Genomic DNA, 27,617 nt, shown 5'->3' with positions numbered 1-27,617 from the left:
TAAGCCCTATGTGGTAGCCACTCTGGACGTGCCATTGTCTCAGTCCCAAGTGATGCCATCTCAAGCCGTTACCCCACACCTGTCCTGCCTTGCCAGGTATGGAGCGTGCCATGAAGTTCCACACCCTGTGCACTCCCTTTTCTCTGACAACTTCCTACTCAATAAATCCTGGCTGTGGCGGATCTTCCCTTATCTGAACAGAAATATTCGCTCCTTCTACAATAGTTCCCGTCACAATATTGTTCTTGCCACTGCCCACCTCCCCATTCCCCATTCATGCAGCCAAGGAGCTTTTCCTCACCTGTCTTCAATGCTCAGTGTTGAAATAACTAATCAACAGAATAGAAAACATTTTGTGCAAAGGTCTTTAAATGGGTTCAGATTTCCTTTTTTTTAAAAAAAAGATTTATTTACTTTATTGCAGTCATATATGCAGGAGATACAGGAAGATCTTTCATCCGATGATTCACTCCCCAAGTGGCCGCAATGACCATAGCTGAGCTGATTGGAATGCAAGAGCCAGGAACTTCCTCCAGGTCTCCCACGCAGGTGGAGGGTCCCAAGGCTTTGGGCCGTCCTCGACTGCTTTCCCAGGCCACAAGCAGGGAGCTGGATGGAAAGTGGGGCTGCCAGGATTAGAACCGTCACCCATATAGGATCCTGGTGCTTGCAAGGTGAGGACTTTAGCCACTAGGCCACCGCGCTGGGCCCCAGATTTTATTTCTTAAGATACAGTGTTTGTTGTTTCCTTTTTTTTTCCCCCGTATTTCTTGAAATGGCTTTCTTCAGTCTGTTGACATTGGAACCCACACCCAAACTTAAGCCAAATGAAATGCTGTATAGAAACCCACATAAAAGACAGGAGAAATAATAATATAGGAGGTGAGGATGTAGGAGGTGATTTTTACTTTGATGGTCCTCCTATAACCTTCACTAAGGACAGACTGCCACTCATATGAATCCCTGGACTCTGAGAACATGGTATAAAAACCATGTTTTAAATAGGGAGTACCTGTAGCTTATAGTTCCAGAAGTCTGTTTGATCTCTTGATGTCCTGGGGTGAAGGGCTTGGCCCCTAGCTGCAGCTACTCTCCACAGAGTGGCCCCGGGTGAAGGAGCACTGCTGCCTTCCAATGCAAAACAAAACCAAAATTGTTGCAAGTCATACTTTGAGCACAGGCTGGCCCTCTGCTCTGACTTTCTGAGAACAGGTGGGCAAGCACCTAAGGATCGAAAATAGACCCTGTTGAAAAATCTAACTGTCCCTTATGTCTCATCTTAAAAATTAAAAAAAAGAAAAAAGAAAGAGAAAGCGAGCTAGAATGACATGTCAGGTCCCAGGCCAGCATGAATGTATGCAATTAACACTGCTCGAGTGACAGCTAGTTCAAATACATTACACATGTCACATCAACCAAGATGACATCCACTATCATGTTTAGGGGAGCATTTGGTCAAATTCATGTTCGTCTCCAGCTCTTCCCTATGACAGGTGAATTCCCAGGAGAAATTCAAACCTGTTTATCTTGCTGACCTGATGTATCCGATAAGAGTCAAACTGAAAGTGAGTTTACTGGAGTCCTCTAGCATGGGAAATGAGTCAGCAAGCCAAAGCCAACTGCTAGAGGGAGGGTGGCATGGCCTGATACTCCTGCTGCCAGTTCCTCTTATGACCAGCACTGTGACTTTGGATTCCTTTTTCTTCTTTTATTGGAGAGTGGCAGGGGTGGTGGGGGGAGCTTTTCTTATCTATTTTGTGAGGAGCGGGCTGAGGATATTTTGGATGAGCAAGATCTTCAGCAGAGAGTACTTACAGAAGTGAGAGCAGAGGTTTCCTAGAGCTGTAGGAGAGGGCACCAGTTTGTGGCTACCAAACTAAAACCTGAGTCTGATGCGGTAGCCTAGTGGCTAAATCCTCGCTTTCCTTGTGCGAGGATCCCATATGGGCACCAGTTTGTGTCCCAGCAGTCCTGCTTCCCATCCAGCTTCCTACTTGTGGCCTGGGAAAGCAGTGGAGAATGGCCCAAGTCCTTGGGACTCTGCACCTGCATGGGAGACCTAGAACAGGCTCTTGGCTCCTGGCTCCTAACTGCAGACTGGTTCAGCTCTGGCCTTTGCAGCCACTTGTGGAGTAAACCGACACAGGGAATATCTGTCTCTCTGTAAATCTTTCCAATAAAAATAAATAAAATCTTAAAAAGCAAAACAAAAAACAAAAACCAAAAAAACCACCTTGCATTCCCTAGCTCTCATAGTCCAGGGTTCCTCTGAAGAGAAGGGATGCCTCCCCTTGCCAGCTGATGCGTGCCAACTCTGCCTCAGGAGGGAAGGTGGAGTCAGAGAATGTGCCATTGAAGCAGTCCAGGGCCTGGGCTGTGGTTATTGATGAAGGATAGGGTGTCTTGCTTTCTCACCACATTATTGGCTTCCAGAATCCAGAGCCATGAAAGATGTGGATGTAGAACAAAGCAGGGGCCCAGGCTCTGGCGCCTGGTGGATTTGGGTTCACACCCAGCACCACTCACCCCCATGTGACCTTCACCCAGCAACTCAAGTTCTAGGCCAGCTGCAGTATCGCTTCCTCTGTCTCCCAGACCAGCTATTGTCCCTCTGTGTCCTATTCTTGGTGGTAAAGCAAAAAAGTCCCTAATTGAGGGTTTACTGCTTTCCCATGAGAAATCTTATTTTTTGTTGCGTCAGGAAACTTTGTAGAAAACAGATCTTGCTTAGGATTTCTTGGTGTTCTTTTTGTAAAGTGGGGATTATAATGTCTGGCTGGGTTGTTGAGGATTACTGAGATAATGTTGGAACAAAGAGCCCATCACTTAACAAACCTGAATTTTCTTCTGTTAGGGGTGGCTATCTGTTGAGGCCCTAAATCTACTAGACAGTTCTCACTTCTGCCTCTGTGTTCCATTGTTTTGTTACCACAATAATCTGAAAGTGAATGAGGAAGTCTCAGATCTTCCCCAGGGACAAGAGAGGTGAGGGCAGGGTCCTAGATACCATTTTTCAGAAAGATTTCATAAGAAAACAAAAGATGAATTTGATCTTTTAAATAAACTTCCTCATTTTGGCAGTAGTTGTAGTTATATTCAGGAAGAAATGGAGAGTTCTAGAACTCTATATGTGTCTATATTCACATACAACATGTCATGTAAGCCTTATACCCAAATGGAGAAGCCGATGTTGTGAACCATCTTCTTTTATGTATGAGGTGAAGTGCTTGGAGTTACGTGATGTTCTCAGGTCACACTGCAGCCGAGCTGGGATTGAACACAAGGTCTCCCCACCCATCTCTAAAGGTAGCTGTTAGCTGCCACTCTCCTGGACTGGCATGACCTGGAGGTGGGCGTTCGGAGAGGGCTCGCCCACTGCCCTAAGGGGTCTGTTAGGATCCCCAGAGTTCCAGCTTGGTGTAGAGTCCTTGGCTGTGGTGGCTGATCTGGCAGGGGGTGGTAGGTGGATTGCAGGGTGGAGGCACATGAAGGAATGTCTGTCCCAGAATAGCTGTCAGGAAAGCAGTGGATGCGGTTCTTTGCTGGAGTCATCAGCGAGTGCACTCAGTGCCCTGGAAGATCCTGAAGCGCTGCCGTGCCCCTGCTGTGAGCCTACTGGGCGGGCCCTGGGTGATCACTAACCAAGGGAGCCCTTTCCAGCTCAGTCCCCCCTGGTCATGGACGGGCCCTGGTTCAGCGGATCATGTGTATCTGGGCCTCAGAGTGCTGAGGCAGGCAGATCGTGTTTGGTTCTTCTCTTCATCCCTCATGACAAGCGCCACATGGTGTTTCCTAGAATCTGGCTGACTGCCCACTCCCTGGGGAGGCTCAGAACTTTTCCAGAGTGTTGGAGGGTGGAGGGGATGCGGGGTGTGGGGGGGTGAATGTAGCTCATGGCCACAGCAGGGAATAGGGAGGGCAGGCAGGAGGACCCCAGACAGAGTTGATATTATTTTACCCAGGGTACAACTGTAGCAAGTGACAGGGCAGCCTCCAGACACCAGATGGGCAGTACTTCCCAGGAGGAAGCTGAAGTTCCTGGACTGCCTCTGGTGGCTTTTCTTGGACAAGGGTCTTCCACCATGAATGTGGGCAGGGGCAGTGTTTGCTGAGAGCCTGGGCAGAGTGTGTGTCCTCAGCTCTCAGCAACTTGGGTGCTGAGAACTTAGACCCCCTCACAGCAACCCAATGACATATGATGTGTCTGTTGTAGAGGTGAGCCTCATCGATGAAGTGGCTGGGGTTCTGATGTAAATGTAGGTCACCCAGCCAGTTTCCATTTGTTCCAGCACCTGGCTGCTGTTTGGTTGAACATCTCCCATAGATGAAGTCTACAGCCAGCTGCGCTTGTGGGCTCTGGGTGCTGTGCATGGCTGGTCCTAGGGAACTGGGACAATGTTGCTTTTCTCAGGCAGGAACAGTTGCTGAGGGAATATGGGCACAGAATAACCCTTGTGGGTTCATTTAGTCAGGGCGTGTCCCAGACCCTGTAATCCGCCGGACCTCACTGCAGCAGTGGGAAGGGACAGGATGTCACTCCACACCCTGAAGGACTCCTCAGGGAATGATCTCAGATCCTTAGAGCAGGTTGGGACAGGGCATCTGGAGACTGGGGCAGCGACTGGAACTGGTTGAGGTGGCTACAGGGAGTTTGAGCCCACCTTCTGCAGCCCTGGCCTGCCTGCTACCCCCACCATGGCTATGGCTCTGCACCTCTTCAGCGCTTTCATTCTATGTCGTACAATGGGGTGCTTTTCTGCAGCCGCCGTGTCATTGTCCACCCTCTGGATGTTTTTTGTCCCTGCTGTTTATGTCCGAGGTGGGAAGGAACCCTATACTCCTGGGGATTCCTGGAGATTGGGCCCATTTATGTCTGTAGGATTCTCCTGGAGTCTCTGGCCCTGTCCCCCATTTCCTCACAGCTCTACGGTTTGCAGGAGTGCAACATCCCAGTGCCTCTTGTCTTTGTACGCTCTCAGGTCAGCATCCTTTCTTATTCACTCACATTCTCATATGCTTGGGACCCTCTGAGGGACACTTAGTCAGCTCCTTAATCTGTAGTTGGCTGGACCCTATTTCACTCCATCACTATCACCATCTTGGCACTCAAGCATTCCAAAGCAAACTTTGCAGCAGGCAGTTTGTCAGAAGCCCTGGGGCCCACAGGCCTACAGTAGCATGTTGGGCATTCTAGAAGGAAGAGGAGCAAAACAGAGGCATGGACCCTTGGCTTGGGGCTTGCAGGGCGCCAGGAGCTCAAGGAGGACTTACTGAACCCAATTAGGGAGGACCCTCGTGAGGGGTGAGTGCCTCAGCATTGGCTGTGAAACCAGATCCTTGTACATGTAGATTTCTAGAAGTGCTCACCGTGCAGAGGATCCGGCAGCACATCCGTGTGTGTTGAGGACAAGTGACAGCTGTTGACTGCCCTGTCTCCCACAAATGGACCAGTGTCTTGGAGGAGCTCAGGTTTTCAAGTCTTGACCCTGTTGTCTTTTCCCCCCGCCCTTCTCTGCAGAACATGGAGAATTCCTGGCCCTGGACCTCGGGGGCACCAACTTCCGGGTGCTCTGGGTGAGAGTGACTGACAATGGGCTCCAGAAGGTGGAGATGGAGAACCAGATCTATGCCATTCCGGAGGACCTCATGCGCGGCAGTGGAACCCAGGTACAGCCTTTCTCTTGGAGTGGCCATCACACTGTCTTCCCAAGATGTGTCTTGTGTGCCGTATTCAGCTGCCCTAGGTCCATGGGTAGGCACTCGGTGGGAACTCAGCTCTTGGCTGGAGTTCTGGCTTAGTCTTGCTGTGTTTTCACACTCAGTGTGTACTTGATAATAAAAGCAGTGAATGCCAGAAAATCCCACAATCCAAGGATGCACTTCTAGCATTGTCACATCTTGGGTCTCTGGGCTTGCGGAGAAGTTGAGCGCTCTGAATCCTGGTCTGCCGTTCTCTTCTGCCACTCTAAGCCACTCCTGAGAAAGGAATTTCAGGCCTGGAGGAGAGCATGTGAGGAGGCTATTTTTAGAGCATTTATTTGTCTTTGGGGGGTACCCGTGAGAGTGAACCTGCTTCCTTTGCTGCTGTGCTGGAGTTGGGGAAGGAGGTGAGTCCCTGGACCTGCGGCTATATTAAAGCTCTACCAAGGTTGTCACAGGGCTCCAGTGCAATGTTAGGAAGGTCACAAAGGGTGGTCCCTGCCTCCTTTGCACCTGCTTGATGCTGTGACAATGAGGAAGTTGTTCCTTATGATTCTGGGTAAGCAGCAGACACCACAGAGCCAGTTTTACTGATCTGTAGGGAGGGATGATAGCACCTGGATTGTGTTGGGGCTTAGACAAGACGATGTGGGCTAAGTATAAACCGGGGCTCTTGTTGCTTTTCGTTAGGACTTTCATCTGTTCCTCTGTGGCCAGTAGTTGAACTGTTGCCTCATCACAGGGGAAGTGGTCACCTTCTCATTGCCTCTATCTCTTATCCAGATTACAAACATTTGAGAACCAAGTAAGCAAGACTAAATGACAAAACGTTTCAAGTGTGCTCTGTGCTTCTCAAAGGCTAGCAATATGATGCTGATGTGTTAGGTGAATCTAAGCTCTATGGAAATAAAACGCTACAAGCATAATTCCAAGGCCTGTTGTTCACACCTCAGCAGCATAGAGGGCCCAGGTTCCTCACAGCCCTTGCAGTTTCCGGGCTTCTGTAGGCAGTGAGGTGTGTTTGCCAAGCCAGAGAGCGAATCTGTTTCAGACACTCAAGAACTGAGTGAAGTTTGCCATGGAAAAATTATGTTTAAATCTCCTAAAACACTTAGTTAGATGGTATAAAGACAGGCATTTTTTTGGGGGGGGAAGGAAATATATATATATATACACACACACATATTTGAAAGGCAGTCTCAGGGTTTAAGCCTGCCCGCAGGCCCCGAGGTCACTGAGGGTGAGGTGATGGTGTTCTGGTGAGGAATGTCCACTTTATTAGGAACAAGTTAAGGGGTTGAAGGCAGGAGGGCTTCTTCCAGCAGTCCCCCGCCACCCAATAATGACATATTCCTCCCCCCCACACCCCCCCTTCCTGTCAGAGGTCACTTCAGGTTCCAGGTACAGGCCTGGAAGCTGTGCCTCAGGTCATGGACAAGTAAGTGATGAGCCACGCCTACCAGGGAGTGGTCAGGGGCTCAGGTTTGATTGCCTACAAGGCAGCTAAGAGGGCCTGGCACAGTGGCTCAGTTGGCTAATCCTCCCTGTGCAAGTGCCAAGATCCTAAATGGGTGTCGGTTCATGTCCCAGCTGCTCCATTTCCCATCCAGCTCCCTGCTTGTGGCCTGGGAAAGCAGCAGAGGATGGCCCAAGGTCTTGGGACCCTGCAACTGCGTGGGAGACCTGGAGGAAGCTCCTGGCTTTGGATCAGCTTAGCTCCAGCCACTTTTTCCACTTAGGGGAGTGAAACAGGGGATGGACACTCTTATCTCTCCGTTTCTTCTTTCTGTAAATCTCCCTTTCCAATGAAAATAAGTAAATCTTAAAAAACAAAAATAAATAGACAACAAAGAAAGACAGTTCTTGTGTTTCATTTTCCAAATGGCCTCAACAGTCATGGCTGGGCTAGCCCAAAACCAGGAGCCTAGACCTCCATCCAGGTCTCCCATGTGGGGATAGGGGCTCCATCACTTGGATTATCTCATGTTGCCTTCCCAGGCATGTTAACACAGATTGGGATTGGAACAGGAGCTGCTGGGACTTAAACCAGCATTCTGATGTAGGATGCTGACATTGCAAATCCACTGTATCATGACACTGCTCTAAGAACACAAGGACAAGATATTTTAGTCTAATTAAAACACAAGCACCTGAAACCACCTGGAAGAAGCAATAAAACCATTGGAATAAGAGAAAGATCTGAATAAATGAGGGGAATGCTAAAATAAAAGGAAATCAGGAGTTCATTTACCCTAAGGAAGAGAAGGAATACTGTAAATCTAAAACCACTGGGAAAAAGCGTGGATAAAAGGAAGGCTATTTCAGGTGATATGGTTACTGTTGTTGTCTTACTCTTTTGGGGATATTAGGTATAAGTATTTTAATTAAAGAGAAACAAATTAGGGCCCGGCACCGTAGCCTAACAGCTAAAGTCCTCACCTTGAATGTGTCGGGATCCCATATGGTGCCGGTTCTAATCCCAGCAGCTCCACTTCCCATCCAGCTCCCTGCTTGTGGCCTGGGAAAGCAGTGGAGGACAGCCCAAAGCCTTGGGATCCTGTACCCACGTGGGAGACCAAAAGAAGCTCCTGGCTCCTGGCTTCAGATCGGCTCAGCACCGGCCGTTGCGGTCACTTGGGTTGTGAATCATCGGACATAAGATCTTCCTCTCTGTATATCTGACTTTCCAATAAAAATAAATTTAAAAAAATAGAGAAACAAATTAAAATTTTAAAATGGAATTCAAACCAAGATGAAATCAGCAACCCCCTCCCCCCAACCCAGGTTGGCAGAGGTTTGTGAAGACCCGGGAGTCCCTGGGGGGCAGCTGTCTCCCTGGGCCGTCACTTCCTCCAGAGAGCAGGGATGGAAAACCTGGCTGGTGGCCACTTGGAGTTTTTAGAGTGAGCAGATGCTCACAGCAATAAGGAAAGGGAAACCTGACTGAGTGTATAAATGATGCCCTTTGAGCCTTTTTTTTTATGGCCGGAAGGTGTTGTTAGCTTTTCCTTCCCGTATCTCATGCTTATGTTCTCAGTAAATAGAAATGGGGAATCTTCCAGTACAAGGAAGCTGATGGTCTCTTTCGACCAACTTGTACATATAGGTCCTTTTCTTTCTTTCTTTCTTTCTTTCTTTCTTTCTTTCTTTCTTTCTTTCTTTCTTTCTTTCTTTCTTTCTTTCTTTCTTTCTTTCTTTTATTTAAAAGATAGTTAGAGATAGAGGTGAGACTGAGAAGGATTTTCTGTCTGTTGATTCACTCCCCATATGGCTGCAACTGTCAGAGCTAAGCTGGTCTGAAGCCAGGAGCTTTTACTGAGTCTCCCACTTGGGTGCAGTGGGTCATCCTCCACTGCTTTCCCAGGCCACAGCAGGGAGCTGGATGGGAAATGGAACATCCAAGAATCAAACTGATTCCCACATGGGATGCTGGCATCACAGGTGGAAATAGCATGCTATGCCATGACATCGACTCTAAGGATAGATTCTTTGAGCCAAACTTTGGCCAACAAACCTTCATACAATGATAGGACTTATTCTGGGGCTGCCTTGGGCAACATAGCAGCCATTGTCCACCTGTGGCATGGAGTACCAATAATGTGGCTAGAGGAGCTAAGGGCTTACATTTTTGATCTAAAAATTCAGGTTGATTGGAATAGCCATGAAGGGCCAGTGGCTACCATATGGGGCAGGGTAGCATTTAATGCATCTCCATTGCGTTTCTTTCTGCACCTCCCCCGGCTGGGAGTATGATTAGAAAGGTGGCAGTGGTCAGTATGCACGTGGGAAGCTTGTTGCTTTTCCCCTTTCTGAAGGCTCCTGCACCTCTGGTGATGGCCCTTATCTCTACAAAGCTTTGCAGTTTCTTCTCTGTCCATAGAAATTTACGTATTCTCAACATTTTGACTAGAGTGCCAGGAAGGAGTCACTCAGCTTCTCAGCAAAAACAGAATTCACTGACTCCTCCCAGTTAACATTAAAACAAAACACTTCAAATATGTAGTATGTACCTCTGCCCCAGGTCAATACCTTTCCCTTGTTGAGAAAATCCTGACCTTCTGCGCTTGAGAGTGTTGTGATTAGAAGGCTGAAGGTTCAGCATCAGCTGTCGTTAGCCTTGCACGGGATCAGACAGGGGGCGGAATTCACCAGAATGTCAGGCAAAGCCAGTCACCTTCTAGCTGGGTTGGTCTTGTCTTCCCGGGTCCCTCCCGCTGATGGTACTCAGGGAAGTAAACGCCTCCCTCTTCTGACTGACTGCTCAGTTCCTTCAGAAATGCAGATACATTCAGGGGGGTAAAGTCTTGTTAGCATAGTTTCTGGGGTCTAGGCCCTACGATTTGCATTTCTAAGTGCTTCTCAGGTAGTGATGTTGATGCTGCTGGTCCAGGACCATGTTTGAGAACAGTCAGTTTCAGAAATCTTCCTTATATCTCGGAGAAGAAAAGGATCGTCATCCTCTTCCATCCTCTGCGCCCTTGGCTTTTCCATGTTGCCACCTGATCAGCCTGGCACTTGGAATTGCCTAGCTTTTTTACTTCTGCTTCACTGTTTGCCCCAGGGTGCCCTTGCCTCAACCTCTAAGCATCTGGAAGGTCACCACATTGTCTTTGAGGGAGCCAGGTGGGGAAGAAGGAAGCCAGTAGAAAGGCCGGCTTTTGTGAATGCAGCTTTCTCTGCAGCGTTAGGGGTTGTGTGGCTGCTCAGCGTGGTCAGGTTGTGTGGCTGCCCACCTGCACCTCTGTTCATTTTCCAGTGCCGATCACCGATTCACTTGGGTGTGTTCCATTTTGCAGTCAGAAACCATAGAGAACTACTTTGAAGTGCTTCCCAGAAAGGACAAAACTATGAATTACTTATTTTGAAGATGGCTCATAGGAGAGTAACAGGAGAATGTTCCATCTCTCCCCTATCATAAGGGATGGGAGTGCTAAGACTTCTTGGTGGTGAGTTGAGCAGTCTTTCCTGGGAAGATAAGCAGCTAGGCTTATGTTCTGATAGGGCCTCTCCAAGAAGCTGTGACTATTTGGTTAACTTTGGCTTCACAGGGTGATTTTTGACGGTGATTTGGATAAATGCTTAGAGGAAGGTTTAAACCCTCTAGGCTGTATTAGGCATACATATATCTATATCTATAAACAGATATAGATATAGATATCTAGATATAGATATAGATATATAAATGTAGATACATAGATCAGTCTTTGATCACTTAATCATTTTAGTCTCTCCATGAGGACAGATCCAGTTGTCATTCCTAGTGAGCATAGGCTTTGAAAAGGGGATATGGCTCTAACACAGGACTTAGTTAGCTCCTTTCTGGGCCCCAAGCTCACACGCTCACTCGCTGTGCTATGCACCTCCCTGCTCATCTTCCGTGTTGTGTGCCCTCAGCTGTTCGACCACATTGCTGAATGCCTGGCGAACTTCATGGACAAGCTACAGATCAAAGACAAGAAACTCCCTCTGGGTTTTACCTTCTCCTTCCCCTGCCACCAGACTAAGCTCGACGAGGTAAGAGAGGCTTTCATACCATTCTATTACCTTGTTCTTGGCTGGGTGGACCAGGAAGGACATCAGAGTCACCTGCCACTGTAGTGTCAATGGCACCCCAAAGGGGTTGAGTCCAGAGAAATCTGAATTCTGTTCACCCAGGTGGCAGGTGACTGTGTGTGTGTGTGTGTGTGTGTGTGTTTGTGTGTTTGTGTAGCTGCTGAGGGGATGGTGACAAAGTGTCACAGAAATGGGGTGCTCTCATCACTCTTGCCTCCACTAATATCACACAATCGCTTATCCTGCTGACGGAAGCAGGAGAGAAAAATTAGGAACTCCTCTGATCTAGAGTATTGTGATAAAGACCTCTGGAATAAAGACACATGAGGAACTGAATGGCATGGGGTTAGTAGTGTCTGGTTTGGGTAGTTCTAAGCCTGTTGTTGCTGCTTATTGGGGTCCTGAGAGAGTCTCACCTTATTTGGTTTTTGATGGGTGCCAAGTTTCTCCTTCCCAGCCTAGTCAAATGACAACATACAAGTTGAATCATGACTTTAGCCCAGTGGCAGAGGTCTGCGCTCATGGTAGCTCTTTGAGGGGTGTGGCCCAAGTTCTAGCTGTGAGAAATCAATATTCATTCCTTGATCCTTTTCCAGAGTTTCCTGGTGTCATGGACCAAGGGATTCAAGTCCAGCGGAGTGGAAGGCAGAGATGTGGTGGCCCTGATCCGCAAGGCCATCCAGCGGAGAGGGGTGAGTGAATGGGTTAGCTGGTGCTTGGGGTCCGTGGGTTCTTTTGGGTTCCCCCTGAAGTCTTCCCTCTTCTCCCTGCTGTGTTTGCCCATCCGATTTTGTGTGTGATTAGATGCCTTTTGGGGTCTTGGAGGAATGCAAGGACTGAGTAATCGTGACTGTGGTGAAGGAAAGCCCCTAAGTTCTTACCCTGAGAAAGAGTTGGATATCAAATTTAAGTAAGAAAGTTGGGATGTTGTTGACATGAAAGTGGAACAGAACAGAGAAGGGAAATAACACGGAAGAAGAGAAGAGAGGAAAGAAGAAGGAAGACAGTAAGATGGACTCCGTTAGTGCAGTGATGGCTGTGGATTGTTTGCTGGGCTGCCAGTGAGGAATTTGGGCCTCTGCATGGAGGCCAAGCAGAATGAGAAGTGTGTTGGCACAGTTCGACCAGATGTGGACTTGGGAGTTCCTGCTCCAACCCTCCTGGGGGTGGGTTAGTTGGGGGAAGCTCTGCTCTGCTTAAGCTGTATGTCCTTTTTCCATCTTCGCATCTGAAGCCCCCTGTGATACTGATGGTTCCCCCATAGGACTTTGATATTGACATTGTGGCTGTGGTGAATGACACAGTTGGGACCATGATGACCTGTGGCTATGATGACCAGAACTGTGAAATCGGTCTCATTGTGGGTGAGTGGATTCTGGATGGTGGGCTGGAAAGGGAAAAGGGAACTGTGGTCAGGTGTTTTCTTGTACTTCATATCTAAAGATTATTTGTACGGTCACTTTGGAGGACTGAGACAGGAATAGTTGGGAATAGCAGAGGACAGGATCCTGGATTGTGATTCGCTGGGAATCTCTGTTAAGGAATTCCAGTCCACCGGGCACACTCAGGACTGTGGTGACAGAGGAAGATGAGGCTCTGGGGATGAGAAGGTGTGGTAGGTGCTGAGCAGTCCCTTACTTTGACCAGGCACGGGCAGTAATGCCTGCTACATGGAGGAGATGCGCCACATTGACATGGTGGAAGGCGATGAGGGGCGGATGTGCATCAACATGGAGTGGGGGGCATTCGGAGACGACGGCACACTCAATGACATTCGCACTGAGTTTGACCACGAGATCGACATGGGCTCGCTGAACCCTGGGAAGCAACTGTGAGTAGGCTCTTCCTGGGAGGGTGGGCTTGGGGCTAAGGAGCTGAGGTCGGGGTTGGCCAGAGCTGGGCTTGGTTCTCATGTTTTCCTTATAGTATTGTATCCCCAAAAGGTTGCTGAGGCATATCGGTTATGGAAATACCTGTGACCACCACTCACAACGAGAGCTGTGGAACAGATAGAGCAAGCATTGCACCAGATTATAGCTGATAATTTAGCTCTGACCTTTAGATTACCTTCCTCTCTGTGTAAATATTCATAAAACTCTTAGCCACATAAGAAAGTGACGTAATGATGGTCAAGATTACCGTCTCTAAAGACATCTTTTGTAGCTCCCACCCATCACCATCTACAGCACAAGGCTGTGGTACTTGGTACCTAGCCCATGGAATCCTGGACTTCCTGCCCCAGCTGCAGGCAGGCCCATGGCTTGGGGGAGGCTGGCTAAGGAACCCCCTGGACCTCCACCCTGGACTGTGACCCAGTCATGACCTGGGGTGGACTAGAGAATGCCCCAGCATTTTGGACCCTGAGTGCTGTACTAGCCAGCCTGGCCTGACTTGACTCTTACAACACACTATTTCACCCTTGCATTTGCCAAACGTCCCTGTGAAAGATCTTAAAATAGGATTGCTGCAAACTCTAAAGGCCGTTGCAAAATGTTTTGAGCAATGCGCTGCTCTCTGGGTGTTCTTGTCGCTATAACCGTGTTAGGAGCGCCTTTAATGCAGATGTCTTCTTGGAGATGACTGCCCACCCTGTAAACCAGGTTGCCAATGGTCAGCCCTTTCCCATGCAAGTGACCTTGCTTCCTCTTTACTTGTTGAAATGTAATTCTTTGTACTTTCTTAGGAATATACACACTCAGGATACACTTAGATTGTGTCTTCCGTGGATGGTGAGGTTTTTATGAGCTGAAAAATCACTCGGTCACTGCCTACCATCCTTGATGAGGCACGCCCAAGTTACTAGAGGAGCTATATGAGGAGCTGTATGTCCTTTGAAGTGCCCAAAGATGGGGACTAGCAGTCAGTCCTTGGCAACACATCCTCAGCTTGTTCTCAGGCTAGACAAAGGCTGGGAGGACATATGAGGGGGCTTCAAAAAGTTTGAAAAAAAAAAATGGAATTAAAAGTTCATTTTCTTGCAAAAAGTAAAATGTTGAAATCCATGATTAGTTTTTCCAGACTATGCATTTTCCATAAACATTTTGAAGATCCCTCGTGTACATAGATTTTAATTTTTTTTTTTAACCTTTAATTGAATTTCCCATGAGCCTGGAGTGCTTTCATAAGCCAGTTGTCAACTGCGATATCCCTGAAGTCATGACAGACAGTTCCTCTTCTCCCACCTACTGTGTCTAAGTAAATATCTTGCAAATATTGAGCAGCACAGAGTAGTTTACAGGCTGGAATAAATCCTTACAAAACACCCCCTGTACTTGGGAGCCCTGCTGGCCTGCGGGCCTCTGCTTGCTTCCCCCAGAGCTAGCTCCCTAGCAGATGTGGAAGCAGACAACGTGAGTTCTGGGCCAAAGAGGAGAGCACTGGTGTCATTGTCATGTTTTAAATCTCCCTAGGGCTTCAAGCCACTTTCCCAGCTCTCACTGAGCACTGGTCCTGCCATACCTGGCCCTTGGTCTTGAGCAGGGCACCACCCAAGGGCAGGCCCTGGTGTTCTGTGAGACCCAGATCTTTCCCAAGATTCTCAGAAATGACCCTTCTTTGGCAGGAAGCACTGCCAGTGCTAGGTTTCCTCTGCCACATAGCCCTGGTCCTTTCTGTGTCTGAAGGAAACAGTGACACCTAGTGTTGGAAAATCAAGTTGCCTAACTGCCCTTGCAGTTGGCGGGTGCTGGCCCATGCCTTTGCTTTCACCTATCCTTCCCACCTTTATCATTTTGAAAACCAATTTTCCATGAAGGCACACTCGATCCACAGGTGGAGAGCAATGGGGGTTAATGAGCTGCAAAAGTATGTGCCCTGCATTTAATCTGATTGGAGTGTTACATAAGATTTTATTTAATTTTTTAAAGACTTTTTTTTTTTTAATTGGAAAGGAAAGTTTACAGAGAGAGACACAGAGAGAAAGATTTTGCACACGCTGGTTCACTCCCCAAATGGCCGCAACAGCTGGAGCTGAGCTGATCTAAAACCAGGAGCCAGGAGCATCTTCCAGGTCTCCCACACAGGTGCAAGGTCCCAAGGCTTTGGGCCATCCTCAATTACTTTCCCAGGTCACAAACAGGGAGCTGGATGGGAAGTGGAACATCTGGGATATGAGCCAGCATCCATATCAAATCCCGGCACTTGCAAGGGGAGGATTAGCCAATTGAGCCGTCAAGACAGGTCCAAGATTTTATTTGAAAAAAATAGATTACCTAGCTACAGAAAAAATTTTCAAAATCACTGCCCTACACATAACTTACTTTAGCCAAAATTCAGACCATTCCAGAATATTCCGTACGTCCAAGACCTGCAGGGACAGCCCAAGTCACCCAGTCTCAGAAGCCCCCTGAACTATCACTTGTTCACATTCCTAGGCTGTGCCACCTGTGGCAACTCTCCACCTGCCCTCCATCCGGTAACGTCTGTTGAAGTTGGTATGTGTGGGTGTTGCTTCTGCAGGAATGTTTGAGCTCAGCAACAAGGGGCTTCCCTTCTCCTATTTGTGTCCCTGCAGGTTTGAGAAGATGATCAGCGGGATGTACATGGGCGAGCTGGTCAGGCTCATCCTTGTGAAGATGGCCAAGGAGGAGCTGCTCTTCGGGGGGAAGCTCAGCCCAGAGCTGCTCACCACGGGTCGCTTTGAGACAAAAGATGTTTCCGATATCGAAGGGTAAGCTTATGGCTCCTACATATCTTTCAGTCGGGTCTCAGAAGGGTGGGTGGACATTAGAAGCATGAGAATGGAAGCTGGACTCGGGCCCTTTGAGCCCGGGCCTCTCCAAGAGGGTACTTCACACAGTGGACCACACGGCCCGCAGCTTCAGCTCCTGAGCCGGTCTTCTCTCTGTATATGTTAGGACCTGAACGCTGCACTGGATTCAGTGCCAGAGATGTTACCTAGGGCCCCTTAGTGGCTCTTATGCACCTGTCTCCCTTTCCTTCTCCTGAGATTTCTGATTTTAAACTTTTGATGATGCGTACATAGTTGACAAGGATACATGCCCATGTGGACCACTACTTAGGGTGGGAAGGATCAAGGAGTAGGGGAAAGTGGATGAAACCATTGTTCCCAATTTTTTTTCTTCTCCTGTCTCTGGGGGGAAGGGAGAAGCTGTACCCAGTATCCTAATCACATCAGTACCCAGGGATGGGGAGACGGCCACCCGATGTCATCCCTGGGTCTCCAGTGTCCCACCAGTTGTTTTCAAAAGGGACTCCATTGCCTGGCTGGGCTGGTAGTGCAGATAGCTTTGCTCTGTCTTATTTTGTTGTTGTTGCTTAATGATATCCCAACAGTCAGGCCTAGAATCCTGCTTATAGATTGAAGAGGTCTTAATGTTTCAGGGACCAGATGAGTTCAGACAGAACAGTGAGACCAAATAACTTTATTTGTTGCTAAACCCTAAGTGGATCAAATTACTCCTTGCCTGGAAGGTGTTCAGTTCCGCTAGTAGGCTAGTGCCAGCCCTGCATGGCTGTCTGGATGCAGATAGATTCCAGCTGCTCGGGAGCGGGAGAAGGTTGTGGAGACAAGTGGACACTGCTGCTGGATTCAAATGATTTGAATTAGCTGGTGGCAGAGAGATGATCTGATTTCCCAAAGATCAGCCAGCATAGCACAAACTCACCAAACAAGGCACCGACATCAGTACACATCACAAATATTAGTTGTTGGGCCCAACGCGGTAACTAGTGGTTCTCACCTTGCATGTGCTGGGATCCCATATGGGTGCCAATTTGTGTCCAAGCAGCTCCACTTCCCATCCAGTTCCCTGCTTGTGGCCTGGGAAAGCAGTCAAGAATGGCCCAAAGCCTTGGGACCCTGCAACTGTGTGGGAGATCTGGAAAAAGTGTCTGAGCTTTGGATCAACTCAGTTCTGTCTGTTTTGGCCATGTAGGGAGTGAATCAGCAGGCAGAAGATCTTCTTCCTCTCTGTATATCTGACTTTCTGTTAAAAGAAAAAGCTATTTTATTTACTTTTATTTGAAAGGTAGAGTTACAGAGAAAGAGATCCTCCATCTGCTAGCTCAGTCCCCATGGCCATAGTAACTTTAACTGGGCCAGTTCAATGCCAGGAGCTTCTTCCAGATTCCCCCTGTAGATGCAAGGGTTCAAGCACTCGGATCATTTGCTTTCTCAAGAACACCAGCAAAGAACTGGATCAGAAGTGGAGCAACTGGGACTTGAACGAGTCCCCACATGGGATGTCGGCACCACAGGTAGAGGTCCAATTTACTATGACACAGTGCTGACCCCAGAAATGGTAGTTTTGCTCAGTGGAGGCAAAAGTGGCTACATTTATTTTGCCCCCTCCTCCTTTGCTTTTCCTCCATCTCCCTCCCTTCTGGCAGGTGGAGCAGTGACAAGGGATTCTGTTGTTCCCAGCAAATGGAGTTTGCTGGAGCTGAGGGCTTGCCCTTCTTGCTCAGACCTCCCAATCACCCACACATATTATCTTTGCAATTCTCAGGGAGAAGGATGGCATTAAGAAGGCTCTGGAAGTCCTGGTACGGCTGGGCCTGAACCCAACCCAGGAAGACTGCGTGGCCACCCATCGAATCTGCCAGATCGTGTCCACGCGCTCAGCCAACCTGTGCGCAGCCACCCTGGCTGCTGTGCTGCGGCGCATCAAGGAGAACAAGGGCGTGGAGCGGCTGCGTTCCACCGTGGGAGTCGACGGCTCTGTCTATAAGAAACACCCCCAGTGAGTTGGCCTCCTGAGGCCTGCCGTGACCCTGCAGGCCAGTTCCCTTGCCTGCCAGGGATGGGTGGATGGACCATGGTGTCTGGGTCTTTGAAGGGGCCTCCATGAAATCACCGACAGGTGATTTGTAAAGACTGCTCATGCCTCGGGCTCTACACAGAGCTGCCCCAGCTGCTAGGCATTCTCTTCCCACTCTGTTTCTTATGAGTCAGTGCTTCCCTGTTTTGTTTTTTTTTTTAAAGATTTATTTTTTTATTTTTATTACAAAGTCAGATATACTGAGAGGAGGAGAGACAGAGAGGAAGTGGAGCCGCCGGGATTAGAACCAGCGGCCATATGGGATCAAGGCGAGGACCTTAGCCACTAGGCCATGCTGCCGAGCCCCCCTCTGTTTTTTACTCCCGCTTTCCCATCATTTTCACTTGACCTGAGCTCCAGTGTCTTCATTGGCTGCAGTGGTTGAATCTAAAGGCCACACCTAGGGACTCCCTTTTCCTGGTACAGAGCCTTAAAAACTTCAACCTGCATGCTCTGGGCTTCTCAGAGGCAGGTGCTGGTTCAGAATGTCTGGGCCAGCTCACCACCCTGCATCTTTCTAACAGTACTTAGTCAGGCTGTTGGCCCACGCCTTGCCTTGGTCCTGGCTCAAAGTAGCCACCACTTGGAGAACTTTTGGCTGAACATGTTGTTGCCCTTGGCTGTTCAGATACCATTAGGACTACTGGGAGTAGCTGACAGACATGGGATCCAAGTCCAGAAGAAGAGCACTTCTCATTTTCCAGTACTGGGTCTCTCCCAGGTAGCACTCATTCATTGAGTGGCAGGCCATGAGAAGCAGATGGTGTTAGAATCAACAGACATCATTGGGCAGCTCCAGTGGAGAGGCTATATCATCCTGGGGAGAGGAGCTCGAGGAAGAAGAGGTCTTGTGTGACCACATATGGGGGACAGTTAGAAGGGTCCTTTTCAGAATGAGTGGACCCAGTTGAATATGTGGACGTTTGTTCACTGACCCCTTTTCTGAGAACAATTGCGGAAAGAGCATTAGGGCAGCTCTGCGCCTGCAGGTACCTCCTGGTGTTTGAGCCTAGGAAGTGACCTACTGCCACCACCATGTGCCCTGTTGGTCTCACTGTGCCTACCTGTCTCTTCTCTTGTCCCACCTGGATGACTACAGTTTCGCCAAGCGTCTTCACAAGACCGTGCGAAGGCTGGTGCCCGACTGTGATGTTCGCTTCCTCCGCTCAGAAGATGGCAGTGGCAAAGGGGCAGCCATGGTGACGGCAGTGGCCTACAGACTGGCTGACCAACACCGAGCCCGCCAGAAGACCCTGGAGTCTCTGAAGCTGAACCATGAGCAGTTGCTGGAGGTCAAGAGGAGGATGAAGTTAGAAATGGAGCGCGGTCTGAGCAAGGAGACCCATTCTGTGGCCCCCGTCAAGATGCTGCCCACCTACGTATGTGCCACTCCTGATGGCACAGGTATGTCACCCAGGCCATTGCACTGCTGTGGAGGCTGAGCATTCTCATTGGATGTTTGTCAGCTGTATTATTGTGGAATTCCACTGGAGGTTCCTCTGCTACCAAAGGACAGTAATAGTAGTCAGTAGTCTAAGATTCTTACTGTATGTCCAATCTGTGCAGTAATCCATTTAGTCTTCAAAAAGTGTTAACAGAAGTGAATATTAAACTTTGTTTAGTAACAACCTGCTTCAAGCCCAAGTTGCTCCCTGACTTGCCATGTACAGAAAAAGGTTTCAAATCTGATGTCGATCTTCCAAGCAAAGAAATGGGATCTATGTGCAGGCTAGTGTGTATGTAAATATAGCACAGTGGGTATAGGCTCTAGAGACAAACTTGGGCTTGGCCCCTGCTCAACCCAGTCTGGCTCTGGAGCCTCAAGCAAGTGGCTTACTGTACTTCATTCAGCCAGGTTTCAGTTTTCTATGAGGATGGAATAAAATGCCTCCCCTGCAGCATTGCCAAAGGGTTGAATGAAGACTGTGTTGCATATTGGAATTGCCCGAGAAGGAAGGTGCTATTCATTTGAAATAATTTCCCTTCTAATTTGTTTCAAGATCTGGACTCTGCTAGAATCCTGGTAGCCTAGACTGTAATATAAAGTGACGTCTAACTTGGCCCAAATGGTGCATTTAATTGATGATAAGCACCCTGTATCAGCATTCCCTGCTTTCTGCATAGCTCATTCTGACTTCCAGGGACCTTTCCCTTGGATTCAAAGGAGCTGGCTCTGGCCTATGGGATCCTATCTACTTCACTGTTGTGTAGAACTCACAAGCCGTGGAGGGGCTTCACCGACAGGGGACGGTGCATTAGACTCTGCCTTGCTGTTGCAAGGTGGGGATGCCCCAACTCATCATCTTCCTGGTCTGTTTTCCAGAGAAAGGAGACTTCCTGGCCTTGGACCTGGGAGGAACCAACTTCCGGGTTCTGCTGGTGCGGGTGCGAAATGGGAAGCGGCGTGGTGTGGAGATGCACAACAAAATCTACTCCATCCCGCAGGAAGTCATGCACGGTACTGGGGACGAGGTGAGACATGGGCTCTCGGTGCACTCCTGGACCTTCAGCTCAGCCCTTGGTGCCTACTTACCCTTGGCCGGGGGAGGGATAGGCAGGCTCAGAGAGACCTGGCCTGGTCCTTCTTCAGATTTGGGCTCAGGCTTAAAATTCTTCTGGGTGGAGACCTAGAGTTGGTACCCAGCCTGCTATGGCTAGAGCCCCTCCTTGACTTCCCCCCCATTTCTCTCTGTAGCTCTTTGATCACATCGTCCAGTGCATTGCCGACTTCCTCGAGTACATGGGCATGAAGGGCGTGTCTCTGCCCCTGGGCTTCACCTTCTCCTTTCCCTGCCAGCAGAACAGCCTGGATGAGGTAACTTCCCAGCAGGCTCTATCGACTCTAAACTTACTCAGATTTCAAGGGAAGGGCTGCTGGTGGTGGGAAGTTGAGTCGAGAGGAGGGGAGAGGGGACATAGGTGTCCAGTAGGAAGGAGAGAACCCTTGGTGGAAATGAGGTAATTCAAGACTGGTGAAGATTAAATAGGCCAACTCAGAAGTAATAGTCTTTGGGATGAAGTTCATGCTACTTAAAATACTAGCAATTAATGTTTTTTAAGCACTCACTTTGTACTAGATACTGTACTAGACTTGCCACTTGCCTTATCTCAGGTTGTTCTCATAGCAACTGCCCAAGACAGGCTGTTTGTATGCTTTGCAGAGAGGACACTGGACAAGTGATGAGTATCTTGCCCCAGGTCGTGCAGCAGGGGTATAGCCAAGCCACAACTTCAGTTCTGGTTTGCTGGCACCCAAGTCCATGCTGTCAATGACACTGTTGCAGGCTCTTGTTGCAGCATCAGGGCATTTTTATTCTGACTCCTTGGGTAATTGCCCTGATTCTTCTCTTCTCATTCTCCTTCACGTTGCCTTGGATGAGTGAAGCAGGTGGTAAAGATGTGGCTCTCCTGAGTGTTCTTGGCACGAGTGTGCTGAGGAGTAGAGGAGAACAGAATAGGCCATGCTTGGGTGTGGGCTGATGGCCAGTGGAGCAGATGTCAGAGTACGGCCACTGAGGCACCTGTTCCTTTGTGTCTCAGTGAGTCGTGTCTGTGCCCGTGTACTTGCCATGGATGCAGTTGCCAGGTAGAAAGGCACGTCCTGCTCTAGATCCATGCAGAGGGCTGATGAACCGATCTCAGAGAAGTAAGAACTGCTGTTTGGAATGTGGCACCGAATTGCTCAGGATTTGCAGTGAGTTGCTAGTCTGCTTGTGCACCTGGAGGGCTCTAGGAGTGGTTAGAACAAGTCACAGGAAGGAAGTAGGGAGGATAAAGGCAGAAGGCCTAGCCAGCATGGGAACAGGCATGTGGGCAGAGTTGGCTGGAGCCCATCCCTGGGAGGAGGAAAGGCCAACCATGTGCCACAAGGGCCTGGAACACTGATCCCCAAGTTGCTCATTTGAATTTTGTCAATGCCTCCTCCTTCTCCCTCCTTGAAGTTCAACTTCCTCTGTGCACTGGTGACATGAAGGTTTGGGGAAATACTGTAATGAAAAGCCTGCATCCTCTATCAAAATGCCTAGATTCAAGTCCCGGCTGCACTTCTTATTGTAATCTCCAACTAGTGTGCCCTCAGGGAGGTTGATAAGCAGGTGATGGCTCGTATAGTTGGGTCCCTGCCACCCACACAGGAGACCTGAGATAGAGTTCCTAGATCCTGGCACAGCTCTGGCTGTTGTGAACATTTGGGAAGTAAACCAGCAGAGAGGAGTCCATCCTGTCTCGTTGTCTTCCAAACAAAACAACCTTAGACTGTGATATATAAAGGACAGGGACAAGGCCAACTTCCCAGGGAAGGAGACAACTATGGAGGGACATTTACATGAGTGCATTCATTAGTCAGCAGGCCTGGGGGGAGTGTTGCTCTTGTCCTCTAATCTGTAGACCTTGGGCAAATGACTCTAGAACTTGAGTTACCTAGGAAGTGGGCCTGATCATGACGAATGTCCCACAGGCAGCTGTGAGGATAAACTGGTGTAATACATGTGATGTGCTCAGTGCAGTAGCTGATGCGGAGAAGGTGCCCAGGACACACCAACAAGTACTTAATAAGGCGAACTGAGCATTCTTCGTGGGTGAGGTTACTGACTTGAGAGGTTGAAAGCTGGAAGCACAACCCGGCCCCTGGGAATAATTCAAGAACCTTTCTCTGATTGCCTGTCCATGCCCATGTGCGATTTTTAGAGCATCCTCCTCAAGTGGACAAAAGGCTTTAAGGCATCTGGCTGTGAGGGTGAGGACGTGGTCAGTCTGCTGAAGGAAGCCATCCATCGGCGGGAGGTGAGCAACGAGGCATCAGGCTTGATGTGGCATCTCCTCAGTGCCTGATGTCAGAGGAGGCAACGTGAAGTACTGTTGTGGATGAGTGTGGAGGTGGCGTGTGCCTAATTCAGTACTCATTGAGTGTCCACTCCCTGTCAAGCCCTTTTGTTAGCCTGAGGATTCAGGAGGGGCTGCTGTGAACACAAGCACATGGCCCTCTAGCAGGTGCTCTTAAAGGCTGTGAAGAAAATAAACTTGGGGAGAAGGGGTGAGTGGATGGTGTAAATGAGTTGAGAAGGGCAGTTTAACAGCACAGCTTGGAATGGTCTCTGAGGAAATTATATCTGAACAGACATGAATGAAGAAGAGTGTGGGGGGGCTCATTGCGCTTGGCATGTGCGTCTGTCCTCTCAGGAGTTTGACCTGGATGTGGTTGCTGTGGTGAATGACACGGTGGGAACCATGATGACCTGTGGCTATGAAGACCCTCACTGTGAAGTGGGCCTCATTGTTGGTAAGAAGGCTGGCTGGCCTTCTGCATGGGGGATGCATGGCCTCGGGTGCCTGGGAAGCCAGCGCTGAGTGGGCCTGGTGCTGCTGTGATTGGCAGGCACGGGCAGCAATGCCTGCTACATGGAGGAGATGCGCAACGTGGAGCTGGTGGACGGAGAAGAGGGGCGCATGTGTGTCAACATGGAGTGGGGGGCCTTCGGGGACAACGGATGCCTGGAAGACTTCCGCACTGAGTTTGATGTGGCCGTGGATGAGCTTTCTCTCAATCCTGGCAAGCAGAGGTAGGCCCCCAGCGATATGGGGATTCTGTTACCTGTATCCTAGGATTGCAGAAGTGTTGTAGTCAGCAGCCTCACTGACTGTACCACAGTGCTAGCTCCAACCTCATTCTTTTTTTTTTTTTTTTTTTTTTTTTTGTTTCCATCCAACCTTATTCTTTTAAAGGACATTATGCTGGGCCAACAGGTCCTCAAGCCATTGCATGGTCATGTTCGATTCCAGTGGCCTGGGCAGGAAGTCTACAGCTGGTGTTAATGGTTTGATTCATGATGAGCAGGCTCAGGAAAAGGTGTGACAAATGTCTAGTGAAGATAGGGATTAACATGACATCCAAGAGTGGTGTTTTGAGGGGGTGTTCCCTCTTGAGGAATTGACAGGAGGCCTTGGGAATAATTCTAGAAGGTGGGGCAACTCCTGAGGGTCCTGTGGGCCTTTGCTGCAGGTGGCAGTTCAGCATATGAGGATGCCAGGTGTCTTGCCCAAGTGAATCTGGTAGTGCTGCCTTTCATACCAAGAGGAGTCAGCATATCTTCCACTTTGTCACACACTGAGACAACTGTGGAAGTCTTTTGTGTCTCAGTACATCCTGACAACCTTCTGGTTCAACTTCCATGCATGTTGCTCCCTCTGTAGGTTTGAGAAGATGATCAGCGGTATGTACTTGGGGGAGATTGTACGTAACATCCTCATCGATTTCACTAAGCGTGGGCTGCTGTTCCGTGGGCGCATCTCAGAGCCACTCAAGACAAGAGGAATCTTTGAAACCAAGTTCCTGTCTCAGATTGAGAGGTGAGAGTTTAAGGCTCAGGGCAGGGTGGGACTGTGTTCACCTGTTTACCCGTGGTTAGAAAATTTAAAGGATCCACAGGTCCAGGAAGATCAGGGCATGGCTTTTACCAAGGTCATTTCAGTAGCCAAGACACTCTTATCTCCAGGGCTTACTTGCAAAAAGAACATAATGAGTAGAGGTGATTTGAAGGCAGTTGTATCATGCATCACTGGATAATGAGTATATAAGGATACATTCTGAGAACTGCATCATTACAAAGTTAGCATGGACATTGTAGATGAAGGATGAATTTGACAGCCACGAGATAGTTAGGTTATAAAATATCATAGGACCACTCTTTTGGGGTCGTCCTTTGTTGACAAAAATATCATGCCATCCGTGCATGATCATGTATGACATTCTATGGAAGATCATGTTAAGCATGGTGTGAAACCATTTGAGGCAATATTACATGTCTCTGTAAGGCAGGAAATGATTCCAGGCTCCCAAAATGGTTCCCTTTATATAATAGATTTGTTTTCTCCTTCCCACTTTATTTGTGTTAGTTTCATAAATCGGGCATGGGCAGAGTTCAGACCACTGGGGACGGGAGCAGCAGGAATCTGTTGCTGGTCAGTTCACACTTGTCCTGCAGACCTGTGGAGAGCAAAGAGAGAAAGGACGTAAAGGACTTTGCAATCAGGAACTGCCCCTTCTGGGCATTGCCACTGCCTTCATTGTTTCCCAGTGAGTGGAAGGAGTACGTCTTCCTACAAGTGTCAGTTTTGTAGTGCAATGTCCAACCTTGCACAGACCTAGTAGAACAGCATCTGTTTCTTCACATTCCAGTCCCTCTCAAGCAGAGTCAGTGCTGTCTAGTGCAATCACTGGTTTGAATTCAGGATCAGGAGCCATCTTCTAGAGCACACTCCCAAGGGCCAGATCCCACTCCTGTCATGGAGCGTCTCTTGATGAAGGATCCAGGCCCCGAAGTAGGAAGCCTCCAGTCCTCGTGTCTCACGCTGACCACTCACTGTTTCCTTCCCGCTCCAGTGACTGCCTGGCCCTGCTGCAGGTGCGGGCCATCCTGCACCGTCTGGGGCTTGAGAGCACCTGTGACGACAGCATCATCGTCAAGGAAGTGTGCACCGTGGTGGCACGGCGGGCAGCCCAACTCTGTGGTGCAGGCATGGCTGCTGTGGTGGACAAGATACGAGAAAACCGGGGGCTGGACACTCTCAAAGTGACAGTGGGCGTGGATGGGACCCTCTACAAGCTACATCCTCAGTGAGTGTCTGGGCCCAGCCTTCCCTGCCTGTTTTCTCTCTTCCTCCATCTCTCCACGCTTCTCTCTTTCTTTAACGTTTTATGTGTGAAGATGTGTATACTCCAGCTTGAAGGTTCAGTAGGCTTCTGTTCTATCAGCCTTCCTCCCCAGCAATGGGAACCCCCAACAAGCCCCTCTGCGATTGCACCCTCCCTGCCCCGTGCCACAGACAAGTATTGTGTTAATTTAGTTATTTGCTTTTCTTCCCGCTGTAGGTCACGGTACACAGCTCTGTTGGTTAGTTTACTTATTTCTGAGCCGTTCATTAATGGAATCGCAGCATCTCTTCTGCAAAGGCTTTTCTCACACAGCGCTTACAGTTTTGAGATGCTATATCCACACTGAAGTGTGCAGTTGTAGTTGGCTCCTTTTCAGATCTGGAGATCATGCCACAGAGCATGACATTTGAATTGCTTCTGGATTGTGACTATTTCACAGTGCTGTTATGATGGCTTTACAAAATGTGTGCTAAAACTCAAGCAAGAATTTTTTCCCACAGCCTGGAGCGAGCAGATCACAGCCACTGACTGGTTTTGTTAGAACATAGCCGTGGCTGTTTGTTGATGCCTTGTCTGGATGCTCACAGACCAAACGGCTCTCAAGTTACTCTTGTGCCGCCCTCCATCTCTCTTCTTCATTCTCTCCACTTCTCTGTTCTCTTCTTTCCCCTCATTTGCACATGTTTTGAGTGATTCATTTTGAGGACAGGAAATGCTCCCAGACTCGCCCCCAGAAACCTTTCAGGTAAAGAGTAAATGAGTGGACCTGTGCCCTGGCCAGGCAGTGGGCACCACATAGTGTGGAGGACAGGGAGTCTGAACTGTTTCCGGCTCGCGTCGTGTTTGTTTCAAGAGACTCTTCCAGAAGCTACACAGTTAGTGAAGGAACCAGGTCTCTTTTCTTGATCAGTGTCATGGCTGAAATAGGAGCATGGGTCTGGGTGAGTATTGGGAGGGAGGCAGCCTCAGGCTCTGGGACCTAGTGTCGAGTCTCAGATAGGGAAGACACCCTGACATGCTACAGTGAAGCCAGCATCTACAATTTCTTTCTCATGCCCCACATGGAAAGACCGTGGCCACTGTGATATCCTGGAAGTGATTTCATGTCTGCTCGTTTTGTGTGCAGTGGTATGTTGCAGTGGATGTGATTTGATGTGAGGAAGTGTCCTTGGAAAATACAAAATGACATGCATGGGCGTCAGTCTCCCCCTGTGGAGTTTCTGAAACATGTGGCTTCTGTGCCGTTGAACAACTTGCCAGAATCTGTGACATTTGTCTCAGAGTCCTAGCCCCTTCAACTGCCCTTTGTGATAGAGAACTTGAACAATAGATTACTAGCATCCCCAAGCCTCTGTTTTCTAGTTGGTATTTAGGTAGTAAATGTTTACCAGGTTTTAGCTGTCACTCTTCTCATCTTCATGGTTGTGGGTTTTCAGCGTCACTTCTTAGGTCTCATCTCTGAGGACACAAAAGAGTCGACTAAGATCCTTTTTTCCTGTGTCTTCCTCCCGCCCTTTCCAGCTTTGCCAAAGTTATGCACGCAACAGTGAAGGAACTGGCCCCCAAATGTGACGTGTCCTTCCTGGAGTCGGAGGATGGCAGTGGCAAGGGGGCAGCTCTCATCACTGCTGTGGCCTGCCGCATCCGAGAAGCCGGACAGCGATAGGACCCCTGGCGTCACAAAGGACTGCTGGTTCTCCCCTTCCCCACTTTAAATTATAAGATGTCACCCCCGTGTCAGAGACTGACAGCTTGGCTTTTCCTTGGCAGAGAGGATCCCACTGGACTGGGTCTTGTTCCTGTAATTACTCACTGTAGAGTTCGGTACCTAAACTTGGGCTCTCCTGAGATAAACACAGCTTGAAGTAAGAATTTGTTCCCATCAGTCACAACCAGCCCTATTGGTTCTCTTAAGAAAATTAGCTCTTGGT

At 48.9% G+C, this 27,617-nt stretch overlaps 1 protein-coding gene across 2 annotated transcripts in view; it reads left to right on the top strand.

Moving 5' to 3' along the window:
• Positions 1–27,428, top strand: part of HK2 (hexokinase 2) — a 138,844-nt gene extending 111,416 nt beyond the window's left edge. For both annotated transcript variants that reach the window (XM_058667710.1, XM_004590705.3), the window contains exons 3-18: positions 5,519–5,667; positions 11,095–11,214; positions 11,850–11,945; positions 12,518–12,617; positions 12,901–13,084; positions 15,767–15,922; positions 17,724–17,957; positions 19,135–19,439; positions 20,359–20,507; positions 20,731–20,850; positions 22,722–22,817; positions 23,214–23,313; positions 23,410–23,593; positions 24,225–24,380; positions 25,414–25,647; positions 27,208–27,428. In XM_058667710.1, coding sequence (XP_058523693.1) covers positions 5,519–5,667; positions 11,095–11,214; positions 11,850–11,945; positions 12,518–12,617; positions 12,901–13,084; positions 15,767–15,922; positions 17,724–17,957; positions 19,135–19,439; positions 20,359–20,507; positions 20,731–20,850; positions 22,722–22,817; positions 23,214–23,313; positions 23,410–23,593; positions 24,225–24,380; positions 25,414–25,647; positions 27,208–27,352 — 2,528 coding nt within the window. In that variant the 3' untranslated portion in view covers positions 27,353–27,428. The remainder of the gene's footprint in view (positions 1–5,518; positions 5,668–11,094; positions 11,215–11,849; positions 11,946–12,517; positions 12,618–12,900; positions 13,085–15,766; positions 15,923–17,723; positions 17,958–19,134; positions 19,440–20,358; positions 20,508–20,730; positions 20,851–22,721; positions 22,818–23,213; positions 23,314–23,409; positions 23,594–24,224; positions 24,381–25,413; positions 25,648–27,207) is intronic.
• Positions 27,429–27,617: the final 189 nt, after the last annotated feature.

This window comes from Ochotona princeps, chromosome 8 (genome assembly GCF_030435755.1).
Source record: "Ochotona princeps isolate mOchPri1 chromosome 8, mOchPri1.hap1, whole genome shotgun sequence".
NCBI lineage: Eukaryota > Metazoa > Chordata > Mammalia > Lagomorpha > Ochotonidae > Ochotona > Ochotona princeps.
Note: the sequence above shows the minus strand (reverse complement) of the source record. Positions and strands in the feature narration are given on the sequence as shown.